This window comes from Geotrypetes seraphini, chromosome 14 (genome assembly GCF_902459505.1).
Source record: "Geotrypetes seraphini chromosome 14, aGeoSer1.1, whole genome shotgun sequence".
Taxonomy (NCBI): domain Eukaryota; kingdom Metazoa; phylum Chordata; class Amphibia; order Gymnophiona; family Dermophiidae; genus Geotrypetes; species Geotrypetes seraphini.
In genome coordinates this window covers 25,365,250-25,377,496 of record NC_047097.1, presented here as the reverse complement: position 1 = coordinate 25,377,496, position 12,247 = coordinate 25,365,250, and the positions used below count along the sequence as shown (strand labels likewise).

Genomic DNA, 12,247 nt, shown 5'->3' with positions numbered 1-12,247 from the left:
GGCAGTATCATATGGAATCCGTACATATCAAATTTAGAACTGTAGACTATCCCAATCAAAATTTATAGGATTTTAAAGTTATGGGACAAATATGTCCCTTGGTCCTGAAAGGGTTAAAGGAAGTTATGCTAGTCTGTTTCTTTATTATTTTTTTATATGTACCAAGTCATACATAGTAGATGACGGCAGATAAAGACCCAAATGATCCATCCAGTCTGTCCAACCTTGCCTACTCTTTAAGTTACTGATTTAATTTAAATTTTCTTATGTACTTTGGAACAGGTGGGGCTGTATGTCAGCAGATCCTGATCTAAAACACAAGAGAAATGCCCAAAGCCAAAACAAGGGCTGTGAAACGATGTTCTTGATGTAAAAAAAAAAAAAAAAAAGTTATTCTTCACAAATATACAATCAAACCATATAGCACACAGTAAAGAGTTGTGGTACAGACCCAAAACGGCCTGTGTTTCGGTTATAAATAATCTTCTGTAAGAATATGTTCACGTATGAATGTACCAAAAAATGTGTAATAGTGAAAAAATGTGAAGATGCTGTGAGAGTGATGGAAAATAAACCATAATAAATCAGAGATAAGATTGATAAGAATGAATAATAAAAATTGAACATGGAATAAGATTAAACTAAACTAAACTAAGCCTTAAGTTTATATACCGCATCATCTCCACGGAAGTAGAGCTCGGCACGGTTTACAAAGCTTAAAAATATAAGAAGAGAGGAGAAAGATTTACAAGAGTATATGAATAGAGGGAATATAAACAGGAAAAGAAATGATTTTATGTTAGAAAAAATGATTATATGTTAGAAAAGAGCCAGGTTTTCAATTGTTTGCGGAATAATTGGAGGGAGCCCAGGTTCCGCAGCGGGATAGTGAGATCGTTCCAAAGGCCTGTGATTTTGGAGAGGAGGGATTTTCCCAGTTTGCCTGTGTAGAGAATACCGTGTAGAGAGGGGAAGGATAGTTTAGGTCTGTGGGCGGATCTGGTGGTAGCAGGCCTTGAGGCGTTAAAGGATAGTGGGATTAGGGGCGGAAGGATGCCGTGAATGATCTTGAAAGCCAGACAGGATTAGAGAAAGAATAATGAAAAAATAGCCAACGTACAGACTTGGATGACCATATTCCGAGTTAGATGACCTTTCTAAACTAGAAATCTAAAAACAAACTAACCTTTCTCAGAAAAAGCCAACAAGGTTTAGAATCGGCTGTAGAACAGCAGAGATGCTACGTTACCCAGTTCCAGGCTGGAGACCTTTTTTTGGCCACTCCTGGTTTTTAACTTGCATCCCAAAACTGCATGGGATTTCTTGGGCCTGACCCTGCCCGTTGAAATCAGTATTGCAAGTCCCTTCATACAGTAGGGTGGGGTGGTCTGAATTCCAGGACTGTCCCAAAATCTCCAGCCTTGATCTGGGTAACTTGGCATCTCTGGAACAGAAGTGTTGCTCCATTAAATGCTTATACAAGTTTCTTTTACAAGTGACATGATTTATGTTAAGAGGACTATGAAGTATTTTTTATAGGAGGAAGGATAATTTCTTTCATGCACTCATTAAACATTTCATAGTTGTGGCCAAGGTTTACATTAAATGTTCTCTCAGCACCAAAATGTACACTGTAAGTGTTTCAGACTTTGTGCTAACACTCTGATGACTTTGTTTGCCTATTAAATACACAATGCATTGGCCGGCTTCAAACCAGATGTACAGTTAGGAAACAATATGTCACTGGGTTTACATTTCCTATGGCAATCAAAGGCCATTTCCTCCTCATCACACCAAAGGCAAATATCATTGCAATTAATATTTCTAGCATGAAAATATCATTAAGGCAATCTCAGGGAAAAATGCACTACTTGATTTCATTATCTTGCTTTAAATTAGGAAAGAGTCTCTAAACAAAATAATAATTAGCACCCTTGAATTAGTTTCAAGCACCTTTCCCAGCTCTCTTGATGAATTCTAAACAAGCCTGCCACAAGTAGTCTGTTGACATTACGGTAAGTAAAGCCCTGAAGCCGTAACATGTGCGCTTTTCAGTTTGGCCAGTAGATGTCACTGTTGAATGACTGCTATAATACCTCCCCCTTCCCTAATGCATTCCTCCTCTCTGCCCACCATCCTAAGGAATGTGAACATAAGAGTCCCAGCCTCAAATGACCTAAAAAGTATGAGCCAGGATCAGAAACCAGACCTGGATGTCCACTTTGTGGCCAGTGCTGCCATGGAGTTTTCAGGCCATAGGATTGCTTTACAAGTTGGATACAGTTATATCTTTAGGTTTCTTAACTAGATAAATCAGAGCTAAAAGCCCACACACACACAGAGAAGACAGAGCTGCCAAGTTATCCAGTTCAAAAAGGAAGACTTTCTGGCTCGTCCATTCCAAAAGCAATTAAATGCAGGTCCCATAAGGCAAGTCGCTCACTTGTAACAGGTGTTTTCCACTGAAAGCAGGAATAAGGAGACACAAAAGTAACATCCAATCAAAATTGCTCCCCAAAAGCTCATACTTGTAATATAAAGTTCTGGGCATGCACAGCCCTTCCCACGAGCAAAAGTCTCCTCAGCAAATCAGCTATTGGAGATTAGATAGAATAGACTGTAAACCCAGCAGGACAGACAGGCAAAATGCTTGCGTACCTGAATAAATTCATGTAAACTGTTCTGAGCTCCCCTGGGAGAACAGTATAGAAAATTAAACAAATAAATAGTGGGATAAGTTTCAGCCTCTGATAACCAAAGCTGGCATTGTGACATCATAATGCCTCATTCTACCAATGACTAAGAGCCAGCCTCATCAGTGATGTCACAATGGCTTGATTGTCCTACTAGGCTCACAAAGCAATGAGGCAACTCTTAGGGAAGTGGGAGGGACTGTGGGTCTTATCAATCCCACATTGCTTTTTCCATTGGCAAGCAGGATTGAAATAGGACACAAGTGGGTGACTCTCAAGCTCAGAGCTGCTCAGCATTGAATTGTCTTCGCCCAGTAGTTCTCAAACTTTTTTGGTTCATGACACTAGTGGCGTAGTGAGGATGAAAGGCGCCTGGGGTGGTGGTCCCCCTCCTCCACCCTCTTCACCTCCTCCCCCTATCCGACTCCTTCCCTGCCCCCCTCCTTTCCCCTGTACCTCTAACGTTCCCAGTGCGAGTAGCAACCCTAACCTGCTGCTTGCACCAGCGTCGGCTCTTCCTCTTACATCACTTCCTAGAGGGTTGAGGTTGCTGCTCCCACCAGGAACATTACAGAGGTATGGGGATGGGAAGAGGGGGGAGGGGGAGGGAAAGGAGCACTCCATTTGAGAACCACTGTTTTAACCCATGGAACAGCTCACACAGTCATGTATGAGTGTCATTAGTCATCAGGACAGATTGACAAGTGATGCTTGACTGAAGGCAATGTTCATTGCAGAAGATTGGTCTGAACAAAAATGTGCAGTGAAAGTATTAGAAGAGGACCAGATAGTTGCCTTGCTGATAGTGTTCAACCAGGCAGACTTCAGGAGAGCTACTGTGGCTTCAATAGCTCTAATCTGAAGGTTTGGAACTGAGAGGCTATGACAGGGTAAAGTTCCCTGAGCCTGTGCACTGGAGCTCATTGAGAGAGCCTAACTAATTTGCATAAGAGCTGAAAGTGCTGCTGGGAGCAGTCAACTCACCCTTTGTAAGCTGTAGTGCTGAAAAGGACAGTTCCAAGGCTGAGAACTGGAAAAGGCAGGAGCTCCTTTAGGAGATGGGCAACCCTTTGGAAGAGGAATACTGGCCTCTGGCCTAACTCCCTGTAAGCTCTTAAGGCCACTGTGACTGGTGCTGATAGGGGGCTTGGTGCAGCTGGGAAGAATGGCCAGGCTGACCAGTCCTGACAGGGGGGACTGGTGTAGCAGTGGAAAGCCCGGTGGTGGGAAGGTCCACGGGGACCTATACACCAGCATAAAAGAGCTGGAAGAGTATCCAGAAGGCCCGGTAGAATGTGGAGTTCAGTGAGAGGCTCAGGCTTGATGACTGGTGGTGGGACTGGTGAAGAAGAAGAATCCAGGTGGTGGGGACCCAAGAGACCAGGGAGTAAGGGACTGGCATTGGCCCCACAAGAGACAGCTGGAAGAGCTGGAGGAGTCCAAAGCTGAGAAGGTCTGGCAGCTTATCGGCAGTGAGACTAGCGGAGAGACCAGTGATGGCACTGAAAACTGGTAGAAGACTCCCCAGGAAGCAGCCTGGTAGACCCTGGGAGCATGGGCCAGAGACCTAAGGAGCATCTGGCAGAGGGACCGGCTGGGATGGTGGCAACCGGCAGTGAGCAGTAAATGGCACCGGAAGCTACCAATGGAGGGTTGAAGGAAGGGCTTAGAAGAAGGCCTGGAGAAGACAGAGTCCAGGGAGGACTACGGAGTACAGGGAGAATCTGGAGAATGACCAGGAGGAGCTGGGAAGACCTGATCATGGATTTTAGAAAAATGAATATGTGTGTGTTTAACCCTGTATGTTTATGTTGTGTTTTAACAATAACCTGGGAAGAAAACACCTGGGGAGTGGAGATATGTAATGGGTAATAACTGCTTGGCCTGGTCACATGATGACAGAGGCATTATACTTGTTCATAGGAGAATTGAAAGGAGAGGTTTGCTAGGGTTTTGTTTGTTTCTTTGCCACTGGCCTACCAGTCCTATTTGCACTGAATGAAATGAATACTTGAGTTGACTATCTCAATGAAGCAATTGTTTCAAATAATAAGTGACAGCCCAATCAGAGTATGAAGGGCCTTCTTTCAAGCATTTAAATAAGACTTTGGACAGAAGGTTGACATTATAATTTCTTCATTCAGGTGGAAGAGCGTAACAGCTTTAGATAAAAACTTGGGAAGTGTCTAGGACAACACTGTGAGGATGAGATTAGATAGATGGCTTGTACATTACCAATGCTAGAAGTTCACTAACTCTCCTAGCTGAAGTGATAGCTACTAGCAAGACAACTTTCTAAGTTAGGAATATGGGAAATGTTCTATCTAGAGGTTCAAAAGAATTCTTCAACAGCTAAGGAGTAAATTCAGGCCCCAAGGTACAAGACGCTTCTGTACAAGACAGGCCTTTCATCAAGCCTACAACTAGCTGTGATTGTAATATTAGAAGGTTGTCAGATGGAGCATGGTATGCCAACAATGCACTGAGGTGTACTCTGATAGATTTTTAAAGCCCAAGACAATAATTGGTATAGATACTATAAAACTATCATAGGACAGCACATATTGAGGTTATGTCATTAGGAGAGTACCAGACTGAAATTTTTTTCCACTTGAATACATACATTCATCCAGTGAAAGGCTTCTGAGCAGTCAGTCTTGTATGGACTGTGGAATGTCAAGGCTCTTAAAGCTAATTTATTATTCATATGTGATGATAACGCCATTATAGTTAGTGATAATATTCAAACTTCAAACAAACATGTCATGCCTTTCAGCTTAATACCAACTTTGTTCTAGAATATCTAAAACCACAGATAAATATTTGACTAGGTGACTCTTAAAACCAGAGAATTTCTCAGTCCCAAAGTTCAAGAAAATACAAAAAGTGAATATCTGAGTGTACAGAAAAATACTCAAAATAAACCTGTTTTCACTGGTATTGATGCTTTCTTATGTTGGGTACCACTGAGTTGTTATCCTATCATCTGTCTGTAACCAACAGCTCCTCTGAAGATCCAGATGCTTGCTACTGTCCTATCTGTAAAGAAATCAAAGGAAGCAAAATCCTAACCTCCCTGGATGAATGCAGGCTAAAGTCAATGTCTTCTTAGAGTAAGGCCATGTATTTCTCACTACATATGTAAGAGCACAGATAATTATTTTCTCCCAAATCTGACCCTCCTGGGACTTCCCCCCCCCCCAAAAAAAAAAATAAAAAAGTTTCCGATATTAAATCAGCTCACAGAATTTCAACATACACATTCATATAATATCTGAGTGTCCTCAGTTTATCCGAATATCCAAGTATCTTTGATTCAGAAATAACAAAACTCCTCAGTAATTACCTTACAGTTTCACAGCTTCCACACACAGAGCCTGATAGTGCTGTTTTCAGTCAGAAATACTGACTGAAAACAGCTCTGCACCACAGAAGTTCCTAGAATCCCAGGACAATAGATCACTCCCCAAGGATCCAGACCCTCAATTCTCAAAAGAACATTCAGTCCCCCATAAATAGTTTCAGATTCTCCAAACTTCACACAACAGTGTATACTGGAAAAGGTCTCAGTAGACCTGCAACTAGGAAAGACTGCAGGCCAGCAAAAATACCAAAAACTCAAAAACAGAGGAACACTAAATTAAATACAAAACATTTGCCTTAAACACCAATAATATTAGACAATATGAGGGCTCCTTTTATAAAGGTACGCTAGCTTTTTTTTTTTTTTTACTTTAACAATTTTTATTGAATACAAATATAGAATAGTAGTCACTGAAACAGATACAGTTCAAATAATTTCCTTAATTCACTTAACAGAAAACGCATCACATCGAAAAACCCCCTAAATCTCTCCCCGCCCCTCCATCAATCTGCCCTGCCATCCCATAAGCTTATATAAACTTTCTTTTATGCACCAACATAAATGATATACACAGAACCAAGAGAACACAATTATGGTCACAGTACCATGCCTCAGTACGGGATAGCATGGTAGCACCCAACTAGAAATCCCAGATAATAGTGAGAGTCCAGGCCTGTACTCAGATAGCCTGGAGCCCTCCAAAACTGAACTAGAAACAACCCCCCAACCCAACACCCCCCACCCCCAAACCCCCGCCCTCAACCCACTGGCAATACGGGGACAACTGGCTTCCGCAAGCGATTGACCACCTGGCTCTTTATCATAGGGGGCAAAGTATCCAAATAAGAAGCCCAAACGGACAGAAAAAGCTTGCTCCGAGATCCAGAAAACCGAGCGGACATGGACTCCCAGACCATTAAAAGATGCAATCTATTGCGCCAATACCAGATGGTGGGCGGGGAGTCCTGAAGCCAATGAGCAAGAATACATTTCATTCCCACAATATAACCCTTACGAATGAGCAGAAAGGCCGCCCAAATAGCCCTCCGCCAAAAAGATAGTCCCTTCCACCGATGAGGGGAGCCGATAACCCACCAAAGATTCCAAATAACATCGGACCTCCATCCAAAAGGCAGAAATAGATGCACACACCCACACCCCATGAGCCAAAGAATTTGCAACCTGGTGACATTTCAGACAAATAGCCGTAGGAGCACATCCGAAATAAAAAGCCCGCTGCTGAGAGACATATCCCCGATGTAAAACCCGAAAATGACATTCCTGGAGCTCGGCGCTCTGCAAAGGTACGCTAGCTTTTTTAATGCATGCACCGGATTAGTGCGCACTATAACGCACACTACCCAAAAAACTACTGCCTGCTCAAGAGGAGGCGGTAGTGGCTAGAGTGCGCTATTCTGTGCGTTAAGGCCCTAGCGCACCTTTGTAAAAGGAGCCCCGAGTTGAATTTGTGGCCTTACACAGTGAAGGGACTAAACACTCTCTAGTTTCCCAGTACTTAAAACTTCCGTTTTAGAAATGGGCGTCACAAAAATCCAGTTTAGATTCTGACACACACTTTAAAAGTTCTTATTAATTTTCCTTTGAAATATAACTCCAAACTTAATTTAGAAATGTCTTTCACAGCCTTCTCATTACATGTACTCCTTCCACATACACACAAACTCCAGAGCTGGCATGGAAACCCTCACCCAGCAGCTACAAACTATTTCCTCACCAATTCCATGCGCTTTCTTAAGCTCTCTGCTCTCCTGTAGCTCACAGTAATGGTCCTCATGCTCTTAATGATAGAACTGCTATGTGCAGCTTCCCCAAAACTTCCTTCTACAGATCTCTATGATCTCCCTGCAGTTCACAGGCTCTGTGCATGGACCCAGCCTCTGAGCGGCTCCTAGCATTTTCCTCCTGCCTCTCCCCTGTATTATTTTTTCTTCCTGTTACACCAAGAGCTCTGTGGTAGCATGGATTAGCAGCTGGCTGCAAGGCCTTGCAAACTACGGCGCACACAGTTTACAGGTAAAAGAAAGTCAAACCATACACAAAGGAAAACAGCCAGCCCTGTTTCCTCACAGGTTTGGTATTTCTAGTAAAGTCTCTTCAAGCACAGTCACAGTTCAAACAGCCAAGGGATAATTGGCCTACCTTGACAGGTTTCAGTTAACTCATGAACAATCCCTGGAGGTGTAGACTTGCAGGTTTCTTCACAACACAGGGTGCAAAAATCTGAGCTAGAGCCATTCCTCTTCCCTGAACTCCCCTCAGGTATTGCAGCTAAGCTAGAACACTCTGGAAGAATCCTCCTTGTTCTGTTCCATTCTAGGGTTTTTAACTTCCTTTTTCCCTGAGCCCCACCTCCTGTCTCTGTAGGTTAAGTAAGCTTTACCCTGCCTTAAGGTAGCTCAGTTTCAAACTCAGTGAGGGAGTGTCCTTAAGGAAACTCTAACTTATACCACACACACCTTCATGGGCTCCCTCTTGGAACTGAGTAACTTGGCAGCTCTGTAAGGAAAAGCTAAAAATGGCTCAGCTTGTATATAATGCATCTCAGTCTGTGATTAGGCTAGTCCATAATGAGTTCAAAAAGCAATAGTTTGGGATCACAAGATAAGCATTTTCAAAAAGCATATATCATTGTCTCCAAAGAAAGAAATGACAATATTATGATTTCAGGCTATTATATTTTGAATGTTATTGTGGTTATGTTTCCAGGTCCCAGAAATGCTAGAATGACCCACCACCCAAACAATCTTTAAAAGTGGTTCTTACAAACGTGTGCTGGTCCTTTCACTGTGATTCTCACACTTCGGCTCCCATGTGGCACTGCAATCACAGTTTCTTCCCCTATGTACGGGAAAAAATAAAACAAAACAGTATTTAAGAACTTAATCTGACAACACAGTATTAAAAATATACTGTATATAAAAAGTTGTCCCTGGAAAAAATGTAACCAGTTCCATTAACACCATTCTTCCACCTTGTAAACACACTGTTGAGCTAAGTTTAGAAGCCTTTGCGATCACAAAATAATGATTTATTACCACATGGCGTCCAGGGAATTCCAAATATAGTACAGTTCAGGTTTCAGGTTTCTTAAAATTTGATAAACCGCCCTAGAGAAAAAAAAATTTGTTTTCAGTGTCAGGCCCCTACTATCTTGAGGTCCACTGTGCTTTTTTTGTTGATGTTGTTCTGCGTATAAGTCGTTGCTGAGGCCCCGTTTGAAGCACCGTTTTCAGTTTTGGAGGCCGTGTCTTGCTAAGGACATAAAAAGACGACACAAGTTTTGCAGCTAAAGACCTACAAGGAGAGACTTGAAGATCTGAATATGTGTATCTATGAAAAGGAGGGATAGGGGGACATATGATACAGACGTTTACAACTTCAAAGGCATTAGCATACAAACCCCTCTTTAACTGATCAATGAAACCCTCACATGTCCTTCCTAAACACATGCCCACTGGTGACTAATGACAACTATATAGGTCATTGTTAGCCACTAGGAGCTGCTAACCTGTCTCTAAAATTACACTAGTACACAGTTTTAGTGTCCTAATAACTTCCTTCACTCTATCTAGCAAGTTCCTGCACCCCCAAGCGGCTAAGAACCCCTGCAATAGAATAATCTTATAGGAAAATCTGCTACTGTGTGTAGCCCCAGTGAGCATTAGGGCCGGATACTCTTGGGTACTTTTGGAATGGTTTCAGGTCACAGCCAGGACTCTAGGACGTAAAACTAGGCCAGATGGCACTTTAATCCATTCAATCAGCACACTTCTATCAGTCAATACGGCAGACCACACATGAATATACATGCCAGACCATGAAAGGCTTACCCAGGCTTAGATCAGATAAACTGGAACAATGCCTCGGTGCAAGTATTGACAGCACATGAATTCAGTGGCATAGGCCTAGATTCACTAACCTGGAGATCCGTGAGCGACTGGAGGCAGGCCGACCGATTCACCGACCATCTTCATGCAAATGGTGGTGATCGGAGGCACACCCTCATCCGACGACATGGATCGCTAGGTAGCGATCTCCACGCATGCGCAGACCATCTGTAGATGGTCTACGTAAGCTTAAAGAGCCGCAACTTTTCTTTTTTACTTTACTTTTTTTAACTTTTGCGAGCCCGTGGTTTTAACCCGCTTTAAACCCGCAGGTTAAAACCATGGGCTCACACTGCGTGGGAAGACCGGGGCAGAATCAGGGCAGCGCTGGGGAGCAGAGAGAGGAGAGTTGGAGGCAGAGAGCACAGGAGAGTAGTGGCAGAAGCAGGGCAGCGCTGGGGGTAGAGAGCGCAGGAGAGTCACGGCAGAAGCAGGGCAGCTCTGGGGGCAGAGAGCACAGGAGAGTCGGGGGCAGAAACAGTGCAGCAGAAGCAGTGCAGTGCTCAGGGAAGAGAGAGCAGGAGAGTCGGGGGCAGAGAGCGCAGGAGAGTCACGGCAGAAGCATGGCAGTGCTGGGGGCAGAGAGCGCAGGAGAGTCGCAGCAGAAGGAGTGCAGCGCTCAGGGCAGAGAGAGCATGAGAGTCACGGCAGTTGCAGGGCAGGAGGAGAGAGCTGGAAAGTCAGCACAGACAGCAGGAAAGTCGGGGCAGAGAGCAGGAGATGCAGTTGGAAAGCAGTGAACGACTGGTCCCCAGCAGTCGCTTGTTTGCTGATCGGCTAGCCCAGTCGGTGTTGCAGTTTTTGGTTAGTGAATCGCTGCCTGCCTACATTTGAATGCCGTTCCCCCCTCATTTGCATGCGCGGATCGGAGGATGATCGAGACAGAGGTTAGTGAATCGGGGAAGAGGGAAATTGGGTCGCAAACCGTTCGGTACATGATCGGTTTGCTTAGTGAATCTAGCCTATAATAAAGGGGGGGGGACAGTCCTCCTTGGATGCCATGTTGGTGGGGGCACCAGCACCCCCCTCCACTGCAGTCCCCTCTATATCTTCTCACTCTTCCCCTCACCATGCACGCACCCCCCTTCTTTTCACCTCTACTCGTGGCGATGAACAACCAGAGGTACAAGGGAAGGGGAGCGCATGTGCGGCAGGGGGTGGAGAGGAGGATGGGGAAGGGGCATCTCCACCCTGGGCACCCCTCACCCTCACTACGCCACTGCATGAATTGTATTCATTAGGCAGCTGTGAACAAAGTAAATAGTCTTTTATATTTTCTTTTCCAGTTCTATATTTTTAGGGACCAATTATTGAGTATAACTAGTTTTAATTGGCGCAAATTCGCACCAAATTACATGGTACAGGGAGAGGGCATGAGTGTGTCAGTTGTGTGGTCAACATTTTTTTGCACGCGAGTTATAGAATACTATTAGTTACACATCTACAGTTAGGCGTGAACATTTCACACCAGCCACTGAGCTAGCGTACCTACACGCACCTAAACTTAGACGTGCAACCGTGGGCTTACACTAGCATTCGATAATGGCAACTGTGCACACAATTGCTGCTACCGAGTTCATGCTTAGAATGCGTCATCCTAGCACCTAACTTTAGGCATCTATAGAGAAACAGAATTGATTTTGTTGTATATGGCCCTGTCTACCAATCATTAAGGAAACTAAATCCAGCAAATAAGGAGGAGATAGGCCTTGTAAAATATTAAAAACCAATACACAGAGCTTACACGTTATCCTAGCAGAAATTGGCAACCAATGTGATTGAACAAAGCAAGGTGGAATCCTTTCATATTTGGGAATCGAGAATATAACAATGCCAACAATGTAGAAGATACTTCCTCCTAGGTGAAGACTAGGAGAGGGTCTTGAGGCCCTGGCACTTGCAAAGTACAAAAGCAATGACCGTTTCTGTAAAGTCTTTCTGGCGTTAGTTATTCGTATTAATGGTTCCAACATTTCTTTCTGTTACACATAATTTACAGGACAGGCACTGAAATTTACCGGAAAATGCAGAGCACATAACTCACCAAGCTTTCTTCAAGCTACAAGTGTCTTTTGACTCTGAGTCATCGCATGAGGGTTCCAAACTCATGAAAATATGAAGGATTCCACCCCGTTCACGCATATGCTCATTGCACATATCTCACTGTCCTTACTAAGCCTAAAATAAGTCACGGAATTATTTATAGAGCATGGACACTTCATGGCAATTTATGGGCTTCCTCCTATTCCTCCTTAAAAGATGAAAAAATTTGAAAGGACCAA

At 43.7% G+C, this 12,247-nt stretch overlaps 1 protein-coding gene across 1 annotated transcript in view; it reads right to left on the bottom strand.

Moving 5' to 3' along the window:
- The window catches only part of ADAMTSL3 (ADAMTS like 3), a 366,454-nt gene that overhangs the window by 100,435 nt on the left and 253,772 nt on the right, over positions 1 to 12,247 (bottom strand). The window contains exon 8 of the mRNA XM_033920055.1: positions 8,842 to 8,916. Within this exon, the coding sequence (XP_033775946.1) occupies positions 8,842 to 8,916 (75 nt within the window). The remainder of the gene's footprint in view (positions 1 to 8,841; positions 8,917 to 12,247) is intronic.